General features: G+C 43.4%; 1 protein-coding gene across 1 annotated transcript in view; it reads left to right on the top strand.

Annotated features, from left to right (window-relative positions):
* Tle4 (transducin-like enhancer of split 4) overlaps positions 1-17,599 on the top strand; it is a gene marked incomplete at its 5' end in the record, with an annotated part of 137,261 nt that overhangs the window by 99,959 nt on the left and 19,703 nt on the right. The window contains 1 exon segment of the mRNA XM_013507550.1: positions 17,201-17,320. Coding sequence (XP_013363004.1) covers positions 17,201-17,320 — 120 coding nt within the window.

The following is a 17,599-nucleotide window of genomic DNA, read 5'->3' as shown; positions in this document are numbered from 1 at the left end:
ACACTCCATGACAGAAACTTCACAGCAGAGGAGGGCTGTTCAGCTCATGGGACCCGGTGAAGGGGAGCAGGGGAACAATCTCAGAGAGGAGGGGCCAGGGAGGAGACATAGGCTCCAAGGTCACATCTCCACCACCCATCCAGAAGTGTACCTTACTAATCTCCTAGGTTTCTCTTAATCCTGTCAAATTGACAGTCAGATTAAGGATCCCAGCTGAACGTGCTGGTACATGCCTGTACTCCCAGCATGTAGAAGGCTGAGGCAAAAGTAGTGCAAATGTGAGGCCAGCCTGGACTATATAGCAAGACTGTCTCAAAACAGAACAATAAAAAGAAAAGAAGAAAAAATGGAACCATCACATCAAGCAACTAAGAAAATTTATATATCAGTCACATCATTTAGACATGCCATTAATCTTTTTTTAAACTTTTCTTTGTCTAAGGAAAAGCTCTTATTCTTGCTCTTCCTCATCCTGATAACCCTGTGTGTCCAGAGACCAGCCTTTGCACAAGGAGTGTTTGTGGATTTGTTGTATCCTGTCTGCTTACTGTCTTCACTCCTTGAAGATTTTGGGCCAGAGAACATTTTACTGGGTCAAGTTGATAATTTTGCAATAAAAATATATTTTGAAGAAGTACTGCTAGTTACATTCTGTTAGTATTTGCAAACAGGAGGCAAGACTCTCCTGAAACAAGGTGGGGGGCCCTTGAGTATTGAGTTCCAGCTTGAAGTGAGCACCTCTGCCATGTTGGCTTCTGTTGTGGACTAAATTACGTCTCTCAGCAAGATGTGGTATAGTTCTGATCCTTGGGATCTGTGGCTTTGATCTTATTTGAAACTAAGATCTTGGGAGGCGTGGTCAGTTAACTCTGGAATAGGGTTTTAGTCTTCAGAATTGTGAGAGGAGAGCGTTCTATTACTTTCAGCCGTGCTAGTGTGTGCCGCGTTGTTGTTGGCAGCCATCAGAGACACATACAGCTCCCGGGAGTGGAGCTTATTGGGTCACATTTGTTTCCTCAGCAGTGTAGAAAGTACTGCTGTCTGATGCTAACTGCAGTGAGCATTACAGGTGGTAGACCACAACACTGTTCCATGTTGAATGCTCAGGCACTGTACTTAGGCTTGGAGAACATAGTGGTGAAAAGATGAGCTTCTGTCCTCATGAAGCTCACATTTCACTGGAGAAGGACACATCGGTTGTCCATTTAACAGTTATTGGACTCAGTTTGCTTTTATCCAGCCTACGTTCCTGCTGTCTCTCACATCCTGATTGTCCTTGGGTAGAGCTGGAGCTGATGCTTGCAGTGAGCTTCCCTGTGCTCCTTGCTCCCTCATGGGCTTGCATTAGTGCAGCCCCTTACGGTGCTGGAGAACAGCAGTCAAGGAGGGCCACGGCATTAACATTTATGATGCTCCCTGGAGTTTTGCGGCCCCCGTTTCTGTTTGGTTGTGGTTGTTTAAAGAATACCAGATTTTCTTTTCCTCCTCTCCTTAAGAAAGAAAGAACCAAGTAGAAACCTTAGTGCTTTTCCATCCTGAGTTTTGTTGTCATTGTTAACGTTTTAGGGTCTCGTGGCATCTTTCACATTTATAGAACTTAGAAGTTTTCACTTTAGGATGTGTTCAATAAAGATCTTGGTGCTAAGACCGATCTATTTGAATTCAGATTTATCGGCCCTAACAAAGCAAGTCATCTAAAGTTCCCTTGGCCCTGTGTTTGTCCTGTTCTCTTGATGTCACCTGACTGGTAGGTATGGGTTGATTTCTTTGCATAATTCACAGGCATCATTTCCTTAGCATCTCACACAGTCCTCAAAGTCAGAGAATTGTCTTCTAGTATCAGCTGTTTGTAACCTTGTGTGACTGACTTCATCTCTGAATTCAGGTTTCCTTCTATATAAAATGAGGTTAAAGTAGACAAGTGCTTTTCAAACTTTTAGTGAGTGTTAAGTACGCACATGTCTAGGTTACAACACAGGTCCTGACTTAGTAGGTCTGAGAGGACAAGGCTGAGAATCTGCATCTCTAACAAGCTCCCAGGAGACGCTGCTGTTGCTAGACAAGGTCCCATACTCTTGAGTAGCAGACGATTAGATTTGTGTACTGCCTTCCAGCTGAACATGAGAACTCTCCTCCCTCATTCAGTGGTGCTTATAGCACGAGCGTCACGCACATTGGGACCACCTGATTTTCACATGCCAGTTTCCCGTCAGCCTTCTGCTGTGTGCCAAAAAAAAGCCAAACTCCTCAATGCCTTCTGATAGTGCTTGAAAAGGCCTGTTATTCTCAATGCTCTTCTCTAGCTTTTGGTTTGTTTCTTGTAAGGTGCTACTCTGCGTCCCCCCAGCTGTTACCTAATGCATAATTAGAATTAGCCTTCAAATCACACAGCGCCTGTGACTCTTAGCCTTGGGTTTTCTCATTCCTTCATCTCACAGTGATGGTAGATTTACAATCCTGTGCAAAGCTATCATTAAACATCCCAATTCTTTTGCTTTATGTGGCGTTCTTGGCCACTTAATTACACTACTCTAAGTGTTGTTGCTGTCAGGACAGTCAGATTGCAGCGTGGGAGGCACCTTTGGATTATTTTGAAAAATGTTCCTAGTGTACAGTTTGAGCTTGTAAATAGAAGTGCTGAGCATGCATAAATGTGTTTTAAGAAATTATTTCTTTATTACTGTTAGCTGAACCGATGGTGACCCTAAACATCGAGACTTTGATGTTTTATACGGTATTCTTCCCCACTAATTAACTGTACTAATGAAGTTAATTAGTGGTGAAGAATGCCGTATAAAACATCAAAGTCTCAATGTTTAATCACAACTTTAAAAGAAGTTTTACACTCTTCAATTGCCAAGCACATTCCAATTAGCTGAGAGAAGGTCAAAAAATTCTCCTTCCTCACTTCTGGTCTTCAAAGCTGTTCTAGACGCTTCTGGTTGGCCATTGGTTATTTGCATTTGTGTTAATCTAAACAGACTGGAAATGGAGGACAGATTTCTTCTGCAAGCTATGAGCCTCCTAACTGAAAAACTCAGTTTCTGCAAAAGGCAGTGGTGACTTCCATAACATACTATGGGAAATAAATGCAAATGGAAAATGAATGGGTTTATATTTTCTTGTTTTCTGTTCCTGTAACAGAATACACCAGGCTGGGTATTTTACAAAGAAAAGAGGTTTTATTAGGGCCACAATGTTGGAGACTGAATGTCCTAGCTGGGCCAGATCCATCTTTTGGCCTCTGTTTAGGGCCTCACAATGGTAGAAGCATATGCAGAATATATCATGTGGTGAGACAGAAAGCCAGAGGGACTCAGGCTAGAGGGACTCTTTTTTATTAACTCATTCCTCAAGAACTACCCTACTACTTGTGAGGAAGGACCCACCCATGTCATAATTACTTGCACTAAGCCTCGCCCCTCAGAGTTCCACTTTCCACTACCATTTCACACGTTCCATACTTGAGGGACAAAGTACCAGGTCCTTTGGGGGTATCTCAGATCGTATCCAGACCGTAGCATGTGTACTTGCTTTTCCCTTGAAGTAGTTATTAGTTTAAAACCACTTCCTTTTTCTGTATGTTACTGTGTGGTGTTCTTCTAAGCCACTTTTCCAGCGTCTGATAGTTTTACTCATTGTTCCTTAATGAGCCAACCGTGTTTAAAGACCTTGTATATAAACAAGGGTTCTGCAAAGCTGATGTTAGCTGAACAACAAGAATGCCTTCTCAGGTCATTTTCCTGTGGTATGTGTTCTATTAATTTTTTTTTAATCAAGCAGGGTTCACAATAGCAATAATGTAATTCAGATAAGCAATTATTGTAATTGACCTGATGATGAGTGTTCTTGGCTTTTACCACAGTTTGCTTAGATCCCGGGGATGGCCAATTATTGCGTAATGCCCACTTTATTGAGATTATTGTTTTAATTGTGGCACTCAAAATATATCAGTTTGCCAGCATAGTAGAGTCACACACTGTAATGCCACACTCAGGCACGCAGAAATGCGTAGCACGTCTAGCCTCGCTTTATAATAAGTTTGTGATGGGGTTTTTTCCTCACTCCCAGCTCCAGACTAAGATTTTGAAAAATGTTATTTCTTACCAGTTGGTCCGCATGCCAGGATCAGCTGCAGGGGTCTCCCACAGAGCACTGTGCTCTCGGCAAGGGCTTTGGGGCACCTTGGTGCTAGGAGGGGAGCAAGTCTAGTCGGTGAGCAGCACTGACCGAACAACAGTCACCGCCACTGGGGATTGATCTGAATATTCCTTAGGGGAGAGGTTGTCATCCTTGGCATCACCTGGCCCGTGTTTAACCTCACCTTCACTGCAGAAAGTGATTGAATTCGTCTGGGGGGAGCCCGGGCTGGACTTTTTCTTTTCTTTTTATACCCTGACATCTTCCCTTTTCTCCTCCCTTTCTGCTTCCTACATCCTTCTTTCCCTCCCAGGTAATCATTCTGTGCAGCCACAGCTGAGATGTGTTTGCTCTTTGGGGGTGTGTCTTCCCCTGCCACGACCCTGTCCAGGACGATAGCCCACAGGGGTGTGCTGCTGCATCCTTTACGCTCATCCTTTTTCCTCTCTTTCTCAGCCCCCGGCCTCATATGCCTGTGTGGCCTCACTCCAGGGTTGAGTTCTGGCGCTGTTTATCCCTTTGCTCCCCTCAGTTTGACATCTGCCTCACCCTTTGGAATCTCAGCAGATAAATTCTACCCCAGTGTAGCGCCCAGAACTCCATTTCTTACAAACATCTCACTACACTCTTTTTCACTGCATATATTTATTATGCTTTCCCCTTTTCGAAGACTTTTTTGAATAAACGTCAGCATTTATTGTTTATATCTTAAAATACCTGGTATTTTAATTGTTGCTTGACTAGAGAAGGGGAGTTGTAAGTCTCCCAGTTATCTTTTCTCCTGTCAGCGACACACTTGGAAGATGCTGTTCATGCTCATTGTGCAGTCCTGTAAGCTGCTTTGGGTGTGGGGGGGGGTACATAATAGGATCCTAAGGCTCTCATGCTTTTTGGATTGTAAACCTGTATCAGATGACAAATGCATGAGGATGGCATTACTGTTGACAAAATTGAAACATTTTACACTCGCATACATGTACACACACACTCCTGTGTGAAATGAGCCTCCCAGTTACACCTCTGACCTCTTCCCAGACGCATTCTCTTCTCCCGGTGTCTGTCACTCTGCAGTCTGACCCACACCTTGCACCCTGGACCACTGCAGTAGCTCCCGACCAGCCCCTGGCTTCTGCAAGTGCCGAGAGTAATGACAGCTCTGATGCTCTGATTTAAAGTTTGCTGTTGTCCTTTCAGCACACATGCCAGGTTTATACTGTACATTTATCATTTTTTAATTTTTCACTGTAAAGAATGGAGATAAGGTAATCTATTGCTAGGGCTTTTAAAATTCTTACTCGAGCTCCCCTGTGACATAGAACTTTTCAGAGATCCCAGTGATTTTTAGGACACGAGGGTCATATTTCCTTTATAAGACAGGGTCTCAGCCCCGGGTGCTGGGATTACAGTCGTGCACTGCTATGCTGGTCTAGAATGTGAAGATCACCTCATCGCTGCCTTTTAAAAGTACTTAGTGCGAAACACACATGGGAGTGTGCCCTACAGATGGTGCACACAGGACCCCCCCGCCATATGCCTCATGTTCTTCCTCTCCCGGCAGGCTTACGGGGAGACTTGCCATTCACAGCAGCTCTCCGCCTCCTGCTGTGCAGGCTGGGGCTGGCTCAGGCCCTCACCTTTAAGGTGGTCTCCAGAAAGGAACATACAGGCAAGGTGGCTGCCTGCCCTTCATGTGGTTAACTGTCATTGTGACTGTCTTAGTCCATTTGGGTTGCTGTAACAAAATGCTATGAACTGGGTATTTTTTGTTTGTATTTTGTTCACTTTTTTTTGAGACAGGGTCTTACTGTGCAGTCTAGGCTGGTCTTGACTCATTGTGTAGCCCAGACCAGCCTCAAACTAATGGTAATTCTCTTGCCTCAGCCTCCTGAGTGCTGGCATTCCAGGCATATGCCACATGTCTGTAGCCAATAGAATAATAGTAATTTATTTTTCTCAGTTATAAAGGCTGAGAAGTAGAAATCTGTGATGAAGATGCCACCGATGAGGTGTCTGGACCATTTCCTGATGGGCTGATGAAGCTTGCTGTGTCCTCGTGGGTAGAAGGGGGAGACACGCTTCTTCTGGTCTCTGTCATAAGCACACTGATTCCATTGACCTGCTCATGTCCCAGAGCTCCTACTTCCAAATACCATTGCCTTGGGTGTCAGGTTTCAGCATAAAAATGTTGGTGGATCACAGGTTTAGACCACAACAGTGACAGTCCTATACGGGGAATATCGCTATCTCCATGGGCAGGTGTGAAAGTTGAGGCCTCAAGGAATCAACTTGCCTGGATTCTCACAGCTGATAAATGCTAGAGTTAAGAGTCAGAGCCAGGGTGTTCTCACTCTAGAGCACATGTTTATCCTGTCCACCGTCTCGCCCCTCGACTCCAGGCAGTTGCAGAGCTGCTCCTTATTCACCTGTGTTTTGAGGGTCCAGTGCAGGACATTGCCAACAGCCTAAGCTATAGCGTTCGCCTGGCGGCACAGTGGCACAAGGCTCTGCTGCAGACTCTCAGTTATTTTTCAGAGGGAGGGACCGACCTCCTTCCTCATCTGTTAGCTGGTACTGAAAGCATTATGCTGACTCTTTGCCCTAGTAATCTCGGCACGGATGCTGCTGACCTCTCTAACCTACCCTTTATTCATAGAGGAGGAAAGTGAGTGGGTGTCTGGTTTAGCAGATTTTGTCAGTGGCTCAAGTGTCTGTGACAAGACATCTGATCAGCCCTGTGCTCCTAGGTGCTTTGTTGAAGCACCCCACACTAGATTGTGAGGTCTTCTGCCCCCTGCGTACATATTACAAGAAAGTAGACCACCAGCAGTGTTAGCAGAGGGCTGTCCTTCGATGAACAGTTGTATGCATTTGTGGATATGAGTACAGACAGACCAGATTATGGGTCATATCTATGCTTTGAATTATTTCCGTCTTCTTTCATTTGGCAGATGCTTACTGCATTTCCTTGCATTGCAAACTGAGAGATGGCCATTGAGCCATATGCAGTATTTAGTAACAAAAGTATAGCACCATGCTAGTGTTCTTTCATTTTAATAAAATTGTGATTGATCAAATGGCATTCACCTCCTTTCTGTGTGTGCTGAGTGAGAGGATGTACTTTCTTCCAGTCCATTTTCAGCGTGCTGCTATTACCGCACCATTTAGCCCGATGCCAAATTGCAGTTGGCTCCATTCAGTTCTGTTTACTGAGTAGCGCTGCAGTGATTAAATGTCACTGGGTACACCGAGTGTACAAAAGTAATTAACCTAAAAGGACATGTTAGAATAAGGGTCAACAACCTCTCGAGCCCATGGTGCCACCAGCAAGCGTTAGTATTAATGGCACTGCTGACAGGCCTGGGACGGCCAAGGTAGGGGAGAGGGCAGCGGAGGAGGAAGGAAGGACGCATGGGTTGGGTGGTGAGAGAATAGATCAGCGCTGCACCTGGCTGGGGTGGCAAGAAGAATGGGGCTGTGAGCTGTCCTCTACTGTCCCTGGTGATTTAGCTCTCTGACCTGCAGTTCGGGGAGGGGGTATAAGATTAGAAAGCAGCTTGCCTCCCTGACGGCAGCGTGTCAGCCCTGTTCAGCAGGGTGCTTTTTCCTGGGCAGAGCAGGGTAATTTTGACACATGTGTGAGGAGCGCCTTGTTCTTCCAGTGTTGTATATATTTTGTCAAACTCTTGCATCCTTAGCACTAGATGTCAGGAAAGCTACTGCTTGAAACCATTTCTTTAGAATGATTTGAAACTGTACCATTTGTTTTCATTCCTCAGTACGCTGAAGTCCCTGTGTCACAAGTGGCATTAAAGCTTTATGGTGCTTTACATGCTAAAATTTTACATAAGATTCTAGGTAGTCTGTGACTCAAAAATCAACCTATGTAAACCTCTTTTTTTCTTTTCACTTTAAAACAAGTATTATATTTTTCTGCCTGATACAGTATTTGGCTTTTTCTTTCATCATCTGAATGTGTAGACTTAACTGTCCCCCCCATGGGTATACTGAGGAGTTTTTTCTTTTTATCGCCTGCCTCCTTGGGGGATAAACTTTTCCAGGGAGTCCCCAGGGGTCACTATTCTGTAAGTGAGCACCACAGAAAAGCTGCCGGCCCTGCATGCTTCTGGGGTACATCTCTTGGGTGTGATCCCTTCGCGTCACACCTTGCAGTGGTCAGGCTTTCCAGACAGATTTGTTTCTTCCTGGGCACAGACAGCTGATGAGTGCGTTATGGATACAGAAAAAGGGCAACTAGTTGAAATGGTCTCCCTTGTGCTACAGAGTTACCTTTTTTCAAATCATAAAGAAAAAAACTAGTGGGCTTGATTCATCCATTCAGCCACAAGTCCCCATCCCATGTCCTGCTGGAGGCCAGGTTTGCTGCCCACCCCGCAGGGGCTGCCCCTTGCTTGGTGCAGAGGCAACAGGACAGGGAGCGTCTTAACGTCTTCTTGACCTGGTACCGTTCTTACCTCTGTTTCACTTTTTATTTTTTGCATTTCATTTCCACATAGTTCTAATACACATTTCTTTGCAGCAGAGTTCTGAAAATTATCTTGCCACCCCCTCACTTTCAAAACACCCTCTTTGACAGCACGTACTTTGGTATCCTGCACATACCCCACTCACATGCACATCCTCATGTACGCACACATCGAGCTGTTCTGTTTGTCATACAAAGAATTGATACACTAGCATGTGCCCTTTAGAATGTATACTCTCCAGTCTCCATGCCATGACAATATTGTAGGAACAAGTTAAAATCCTACTTTGTGCTCATTGATTTGTTCAGCAGCAATGAAATGAACCAGTAAACAAAATGCTGGATTTTCTTGGGGATCAGAACAGGTGTGGTTCCTGCCTTTGCAGAACTCCAGTCGGGTGGAAGAGGCAGGCAGACAGTCAAAATAGCGACAGTGACAAATGCCAGGAAGGAAATAGGTGCACCAGGGTCTGTGATAGGCGTCAGAGGACAGGTCTCAATGGACAGCATCAGGGATGAGATCTTTGTGAGACTATGACAGCTGGTGAGTGCATCTGTAAAAGAAAACATGGCCCCACTCAGGGAAAGAAGGAAGTTCTTGGCAGAAGCTTGCCCGAAGGTCCTGAGGGGTGAAAGGCCTGGTGTATCTCTTCTGAGAAAGAGAACTTTCAGATGAGCGTGGAGAAGGTGAGCAGGAACCAGATCAGGCCTGTCTGCATGCAAAACCAGGTCCTTATAATCATGAGTATGATTTCTATTGTGACTCAGAGGACTTCAGGACGTTGGTTCTATAGTGGTAGCCTCAAGCCACGTACAGCTTTTGAGCAACAGAAATGTGTGCCGTCCCAGTGGAGATGTGATACAGGTATAATATGCACTCCGCTTGAAGATTTAATAGTAAAAGAAAATAAATATAAAATGTCTCAATAATTTTGATAATTTTATGTACTATTGACGTGGTGTTTTGATACATTTGGTTAAATATATATGTTTAAAATTTTATTGTTTCTTTTACATTTTTAAAGATGTACCTGTTAGAAAAATGTAAAATATGCAGTTCACATACACTTCTGTTTGTCAATATTGTTCTGAAGAACAACTTACTTTACTATTTTATTGAAAGACCTGAAGACCAAAATGTTAACTGATCACTGAAAACGATTTTGTGGTGGTATAAAGGCCCACTGTTTCTTGATTAGCTACCTTAAAACTGCTAGGTATTCTCTCTTTAAATTGATAGATGGTTATTTCTTTCTTTGTTCCTGTTGAATTAGCCTCAGACGCTGTGTAAAGTATATTTGCATACATAATACATAAGAATATATATGAGGTCTCTGGAGTTAACACTCTTTGGAAGAAAAAGTGTTTAGCATTTCAAGTAGATTAAAACAGTTTACTGGAAAAAATAGCAACATGAGAAGACTTTCTTTTCCAATAAATTTTAATAGTTACTAAAATGAGGATTCTGGTCCATTAAGATACAGCTTTCCAGGACTTAATGCATAGTCACTTATTTTCTCTGAGCTGCTACCTGATTTCGGCTTTTTTTTAGAATAGCTACTAGAATCGTGTTGCTGTTTTGACTCAAACGGAGCACAGCACAGGCATCGGTCCAAGACCAGTTCACACTCCCAGAAAGTTCAGGAAGGAAATTTCCTCTTCTGTTCTTTTTGGGGCAAACTCACGTCTCCTGTACCACATCATGTTTGCCAATGACACTTAATAGCATTCGCTTTAGGGGAGTAGGAAGATGGGCAGTATAGGCTCTGTCTTACGGGTGCTAGGCTGAAAAAATAGTCCTAGATTAGTTTTACGTAGTCAACATACAAGATTTGTTGATCTGCATTAATGAGGACTGGGAATTCTTGATGGAGGACTTTAAAAGCACATGGAAGTGTTAGGATTTGTGAGTTTTCCATTGGACTGAAGGGCATGACATGTCTTTGAGGGGATTAGCTAACTTAGAAGAGTATATTTAATAGCAAGTTGTGCACTTGGCGATGTTTTTTGGTTTTTGTAGACTGTTCACACACTACCATCTGTAATACTTAGGAGAGAGATTACTTGGTGAATTCAGCTTGTGCTCTGGGTTCTTCTCTCCATCAGGGATGAGGGGCATTTTTCCCCCTCACACCCTCATATGGCCATAGCTTGAATCAGTGCAGACTCTGACTATGAAGAAAGGGACGCTCAGCCACCTGCATGAGAATCAGGCCTGTATCTCTGGCATCAGAGCCTCATCCCCGGCAGCCAAGCTTGCTAGTGAAAGTAACTGTATTTAATGAAATGTCTGGGGTGGAGCCAATAGCTTTATTCCAGGAAGAGGAAATAGCAGTCAAGAAACCCCAAGAGGACATTAAGATAATGTTCTAATTTAAAATCAATTTTATTGATACCTTATAAATTATTAGGGCATTTTATCCTACCCAAGTAATACATAATGGTGAGGCCACAGAAACAAAACATGAATGACTGAATACTGAAGGCTCTGCTTTCTGGTGCATGAAGCAACAAAAGGTAGGACTTAAATTCTAAGTATCTTGACTCCTTCTGGAGGGAAGGGGTAGATTCCGTTTATCTTTGTGTTTCTTCTGTACTTAGTAGATGCACAGTAAATACTTGTTAACTGAGCCCATAAGTGGAATAGTCCAGTGTTTTCCACTTTGGCCAAATGAGCGCTCTTCCTTCAAGAATCCGAAAGTCACTGTGTGCTACGTATCAAGACATAAACTCTTAGGGCATCTTAGACCACTGATATTCTCATCTTACCCCCTGGGAAACAGAGGGGTAGAGGGGTTCAGTAATTTATTCAGTGTTGTACAGCAAGGGGTACACCCTGGTTCTGAGCCCAGACCTGACTCTGGGCCCCATAGCATGAGAATTGCTGATGCTGCCGCCTCCTCATTCACTCCTGGGATTGTCAGTTCCTGCGCTTTCATAATTTGATTATCTGTAAAAGAAAGTAATTTTGACCCAAGTTTCTCTTATCACAAGAGAAGCAGGAAGACAAAGGCAATAGCAGAACCTTTTTAAGACTGTTGTTCTTTGGAAAGTGAAATGTTACAGAAGGTGAAATGTTTTTAAAGAACAGGCTCATTACTTTCTGTGGAGATTGTATTAAATCTTCCTTTAACGAGGACAGGTCTTCAGAAAGTCCCTTCAGTTTTGAAGGTGAGTTTTGATTTATGTTAATTTGAAAAAAGCAAGTTCTGTGAGGGTTATATACAGATTGTGCTTCTAATGACTTCTTTAATCAAGCAGGTTACAAAAAAAAGCCCTACTATAATGAGCAGTAAACTGACAGAGTGACTGGCTCAGCATTTTCAACGGCAGCTTGCTATGAATTTTAGATTAATTTGCATAAGTTTGTGAGTGTTGTGAGTTAGTATGTGAGACTTAGGCATTTTGACCATTTTCATTTTGAAGTTTTTATATTTTTCAAAACAGGATTAGCTTCTCCACATATCCTGGTTGTTTCCTTATGTATAGGTTAAAATGTTTTCTCAGCTATGAAAAGCTGCATGAATGGGCATATAGCCCTTTTGTGCAGTACTGTGTATTAAAATCTCCTTCAGAGCTGACACTAGGACAAAGTGCTGTGTTTGTTTGATGTGCAGTTTACTAAGGTTATTGACTTACAGCATTTCTGAAATATGCACTGTGCTCTGAGCACTCTGGGTGATGAGTGACTGTAGGCTCTGTCCTCCTGGAGCAGTGATGGCAAACCTTCTAGAGGTTCCCATGATATAGAGGTCCGCTGTGGCCCGCGTGCTATAGGCTCGTCACCACCATCGTAGAAGTTACTCAGCTCAGTAGGAGGAGTATGGTGAGTCTTTGCCTCCCTACAGTAGTACCCTGGCCTTCCTGAGCTCCAGAGCACCACCAGTGTTTACTTCTGGTCTGGACGTCAGTCTCTTGGTTTGCTGAGGGGTCCCAGAGGAATCTGTGATTGAGGGGGTCTGGTGGTGACATCACTGGAGTATCTACAGGGCTCTCCCACCTTCCTTCTCTGTTCTCCCTGGTACAGTCAGGCTCTCCATGTTGTGCCTTACCTAGATGAACACCTGAGAATTCCTGTGCCGAAGGAGCTGTTAGTGTCATTTATCGTGGAAACTGGGCTGTTTGTGAGAAGAAAGGGAAGCCTGGGCAGCAAAGGGCAAGCCAGTGTTTACAGTCACCCTGGCCAGATTTTCATGGTGCCCTCTGCACCTTTGCTGTGAAAACTGATTACCCTTTCATTCTTAGTAGAGAGGGTTTTTTTTCCCCTCTTTTGTGATACTGAGCATTGAACCTAGGACCTTCCCACTGAACTACATCTCCCACCGTATTTTTACTTCTTACTTTAAAACAGGGTCTTGCTAAGTCACTAAGTTGCTCAGGTTGGGCTTGAACTTGAGATCTTCCTGCCTCAGCCTTCCAGAGTGCTGGAATTACAGGCCTCTGCTTCCTGGGCCAGGTGGAGAGGGCTTTTAAAAGCCATAGCTAAAGGTAAACAACCTATAGTGAATGAGTTTTAGAGTTCTTGATACTGGTTGTCCACTCTAATGGATGTTTCTGTTAGAAACCCCGAAGGGTGGTGCAGAACAGTGCACCTGAGCATTTGCTGTGTGAATGGAAAGCAGAATTAGCTTGAGGTGCCTTTGAAATCAAATTGGAATGTCCCTTGTGGAGATTATTTATAGCCCTGTCTCAGTGCAGTATTGAACCAAAACCTTATTGTGATTGTTGAAAGGAGATGTGTTTTGGTTAATAGCAGCCTATTGAAACCCTATCATTATGGACTATCTGAATATCTATGCAGAGGGGAAATACTACAGGATTGCCTAGAATAGTTCCTACAAGAGTTTGAAAATAGAACATTCACACCAGTTCACCATCCCGATTTGTGTAGTAAATAGAAACAGCTGGACTGCAATGTGCAGCGAAAGTACCAGAGTTGCCAGGTTCTGTGTCTTGGACTGACTATGCCTTGTACTTTATGTCAGTTATTACTCTTACTCCTCAAAGTAGCCCAGTGGCGGTGGGGATAGGAGCGCGTTATCCCAGGCCGCAGAGGCTTGAGTCTAAGCAACATCCCTAGGGCTATGCTGCTATTACGTGAAGGCTGTACACTAAAACCTAGGCAGCCTGATTGCAGGGAAGTGCTCTTGCCTGCTATTAAAATCTGTGCTCCCTGTTATTAAAACTAGCTAATTATGTCACACTACCTTGCGCACAGGGCTGGGGGGACTTTCTAGCACTCTTTCACAGGCAGCATCTCTTTGATCTTCAAGTGGCTGAGGAGTTGCATCAGAGGTGTGGAGCCACCCCTTTCAGGTTGCTGGAGGAGTTGCTTCATGAGTGGACTTAGTCACCAGTCCCAGTAAAAGCTAGATTTCAAACCAAGATCTAGAATTTTTCTCCTTTTTTGAAATGACCTGATTGGCAGTCTTAGGAATAACTACCTTTAAAGTGTATCTTGTGCTACCCATGAATGCAATTGTATTTTCATATAAAATGTAAATTTTTGTTATTTTTTGTTTCTCTCTTTTTTCCCCTTTAATTAAACAAATCTGTCTTAGTCTTTTTTAATATTCCAGTAAAAGTGTGTACTCTTAGAATGTGGAGCTTTACGAAACATTCACATTCGGGGTACTGTATTTTGCCCTCTCCGAATTGACCATTGCTTCTGATGTGACTTTGGATTCGTAGCATACTTGCTTACCTGTGTGATCAAAAGAATGAAAATCTTTAATGGAAAGACTTTTGTTTAGTGTTTCTAAATTTGTAGTTTGTACAATGCAGCTCCAACAAGTTTCTCATGTAAGCTATGGAGATGACTGAGTAGTTGAAGTTTTAAAATAACAGCGAAATAAAAAATAAGCCTTTCTAGTAAAAACGTGACTATCTTTATCAGTACTTCCTTAGTTCTTCCTATTTAATGCCCGACAAAGATCGGAGTGGCCCCCTAGCCAGACGTCCAGGATTCATGAGCGGAGTCAAGTCCAGCTTGACTCCAGAGCAATTACGTTATTAGAGTGTAGCTGACTGCCCCAGGACCCGTGGTGCAGCCGAACCTTTAAATGATAATTAACTACTTTATCATTGCATTGGCAAACTCCAAATTATAACTGTGTTCTGCAATAAAATTCAATAATAAATGCTGTCTTTACAACCCAAAACAGCCCGCTTAAGAAAAGTAAAGCTATTTGGTGGTCCTACATCTGTGCCAGTAAGCACACAGTGAGATTTAAATAGGCGTTACCATTTAGTATTGCTTTTTAAGAACTTGTTTTGACTATTGCGCAGAATTGCTTTTTAACAGAGGAAGTAACTTGAAGTAGAGTGTTGAAATGAAAAGGCTGATGCACATAGACACTTGGTCTTTCTGTAAAATATGAAATCAGTGAGGTGAAGGTATCCAGAGATAGGTAAAGGAGTAAAAGACAAAAGACAGTGTTATGATTCCATGGAACACAGCTAGGGTGTTATTTGCAGGGGCCCTGTGCAGTAAATCACATGAGTTTTAGGTGAAGATGGAGCTTTATGTGCAGGGAGTAAGTTTGGTCGGTCTGTTCAAATCCATTTCTGAGCAGTCTCTGCTGCTCGCTGTGCCGGATGCCCCTGCTCCCAGGGCAGCCACACCCTGCTGGGGGCAGTGGACTTGTAAACTAATAGCAGTGCTTTTATTGCACGTTCGCTGCTCATTGGATGGACAAAATGCTAAGGTAGCGAGGAGGAGTGAGTGATTAATTCTGCCTGACAGCATCTAAGGAAGCTTTGAAAAGTGACATTAGAGTTGGTTCTTAGGAACGAAGAGGATTTCAAAGGATAGATTCTGAGTAAAAGGGCATTTCCATAAGCCGGAGGAAAAGGCTATGGATGCAATAAAAACACACAGACTTGGGGGAGCACAAGTTCATAGCACTGTGGGAGTCAAAGTCAGGGCTGTGGATTGGAGCAGGGAGTGAGGACTCTGGATTATGGCCATACTAAGGAATTTTCCTGTGGACAGTGGGGAACCGTTTATTATTTTTAAGGAGAAGTAAGGATAAGTGGTAGAATCTTTCTTTGAGCAGTAAGAATTTTAGAAATGTGGAAGGTGGGCTGGAGGGGAGAGACCTGAGTGGGATTCTGGCTTATAGATAACATTGGTATGCTTGATTTCATTGGGCATGAAAGTCACTGGGTTATGGTACGAAAACAAAGCAGGAGCACAATTTTAAGAGGTTCCCAAATGGTGTTGTGATTCAGTGGAAATAAAATGGAACTTGGAGCTGGAAGTTGTGGATATCACACCGTGTCTCATAATTAGCTTACAGGCCCTTGTAAATGCTGTGTATCTTTATAAGTGTTAATTATTACCAGCAGCCTAAGCTAAAGGAAAAAAAATAGTTTTCTATGAGATAGTAGGGTTATAAATAAGGAGGGCTTTACTAATTTCCTCAAGTGACTTGGATGCCAGGCAGAGATAATTCTGCTGATGATTCTCTGTTCTTCCTAGAGCTGTTTTTCATTAGATATTTTATCTCTAAATACTGGTTCTACTACTCTCTAAGATTAGTCCATTCTTAAGCAAGCTGGGTTAATGTCACCCTTGGAAATCCTACACCAGTCCCATAGGAGGAACTTTGCAACTCACACCTGTATCATTTCCCACACAGGGTGGTCTGCCCTGGATCCAGCTCCCTCTTGCCTCTTACGTGTACTTAGATCTTTTCTCTCGTGAGTCCGTCACATACTCAATAGCCAATTCTTTTTTGTTGTTTGATTTTTTTGAGGTAGGGTCTCACTCTGTTTTTCAGGCTGGTCTTGAACTCAGTATGGAGCCCTGGAACTTGTGATTGATTCTCCTGCCCCAGCCTCCCAAATCCATGGATTAAGCCATGTGCCACCATGCCCACCTAGCCAATTCTTAAGAGTAGCTGTAGTTTTCACTTCCTCATCATGGTTTTAAGCCTTCATAACATCTAAGTGTGCACAGTAACCCTGGCCCTCATGGCAGAGAGACACATTCTCTGGCTTCAGATCTTGCTGGTGCATCTTTTCTGTGTGGCGACTCACAGGATGGATCCTCTTTGAATTTTCTGGGTTTTTTTTTTTCTGTTGAAAAATTACTAATTATCTCTTAATGTTAACTCTACTTACAGTTTTTCTTTACAAGTGTTTTTAAATTTACTGCACATTTTTAAAAAGGAAAGAAAAGGAAACCCTGGTTTTTGTTTTCTTTCTCTTTTATCTGCTTTTCCCTCCAGCTTTTAAAAGTTTTGTAAATGGTACAAGGTAGACATATACTTGAGGCCAGACTCACTGTCCTCTGAGTTTTTGCTCTCTCCTCGCATTCTTTGTCATTTCTGTCTGCCCTCTGACCATCTCTTTCCTCCTCTTACTTGGTCTTTTCTTTCCCATCCCTTTCCGTCTTTTTCTCATACCTCTGCTTGTTTCTTTCTTCAGTCGCCCTCCCTTTCCTCTTCCCATCTCACAGCTCTGCAAGTGTGAGCTACAGAACAAAAAGGGGCAAATGTCTCAAGTAATTTGAAAAAGTCACTGAGTTCATGCACAGTCATGCCTCAGCTCTGCTTCTGCTTCTAATTCCAGAGCTCCTCAGTATCCCCATCAGCGAGTTTCCGAGGCTCTGAGAAGCACAGAAACTCTACCGACTACTCCTCGGAGAGCAAAAAGCAGAAAACCGAAGAAAAGGAAATCGCAGCTCGTTATGTGAGTTCATTCACCTTTGCTTTGGGGAGAGGCTACTTACTTTGCTTTTCTGTCAGTAACCATCTTACTCTCTGGCTCTGATCCGCCAGCACTGGAACACACAGGATAGCAGCGTCCTGTAGGAGAAAGGAGTGTTTACTGCATTTCCCACTCTCAGGTGGCCTGCTGAGCTCCTATGCGAGCACAGGCGCATGCGCGGAGTGCTTCACACGTAGCTGATGGAGGACTTGGGTTCTGTGTTTGTGTATTTCAGGATGGTTGGGTTTTCTCCAGTTAGCT

This window comes from Chinchilla lanigera, unplaced genomic scaffold (assembly GCF_000276665.1).
Source record: "Chinchilla lanigera isolate Chin_1 unplaced genomic scaffold, ChiLan1.0 scaffold00129, whole genome shotgun sequence".
NCBI lineage: Eukaryota > Metazoa > Chordata > Mammalia > Rodentia > Chinchillidae > Chinchilla > Chinchilla lanigera.
This window is presented reverse-complemented; position numbering and strand designations above follow the sequence as displayed.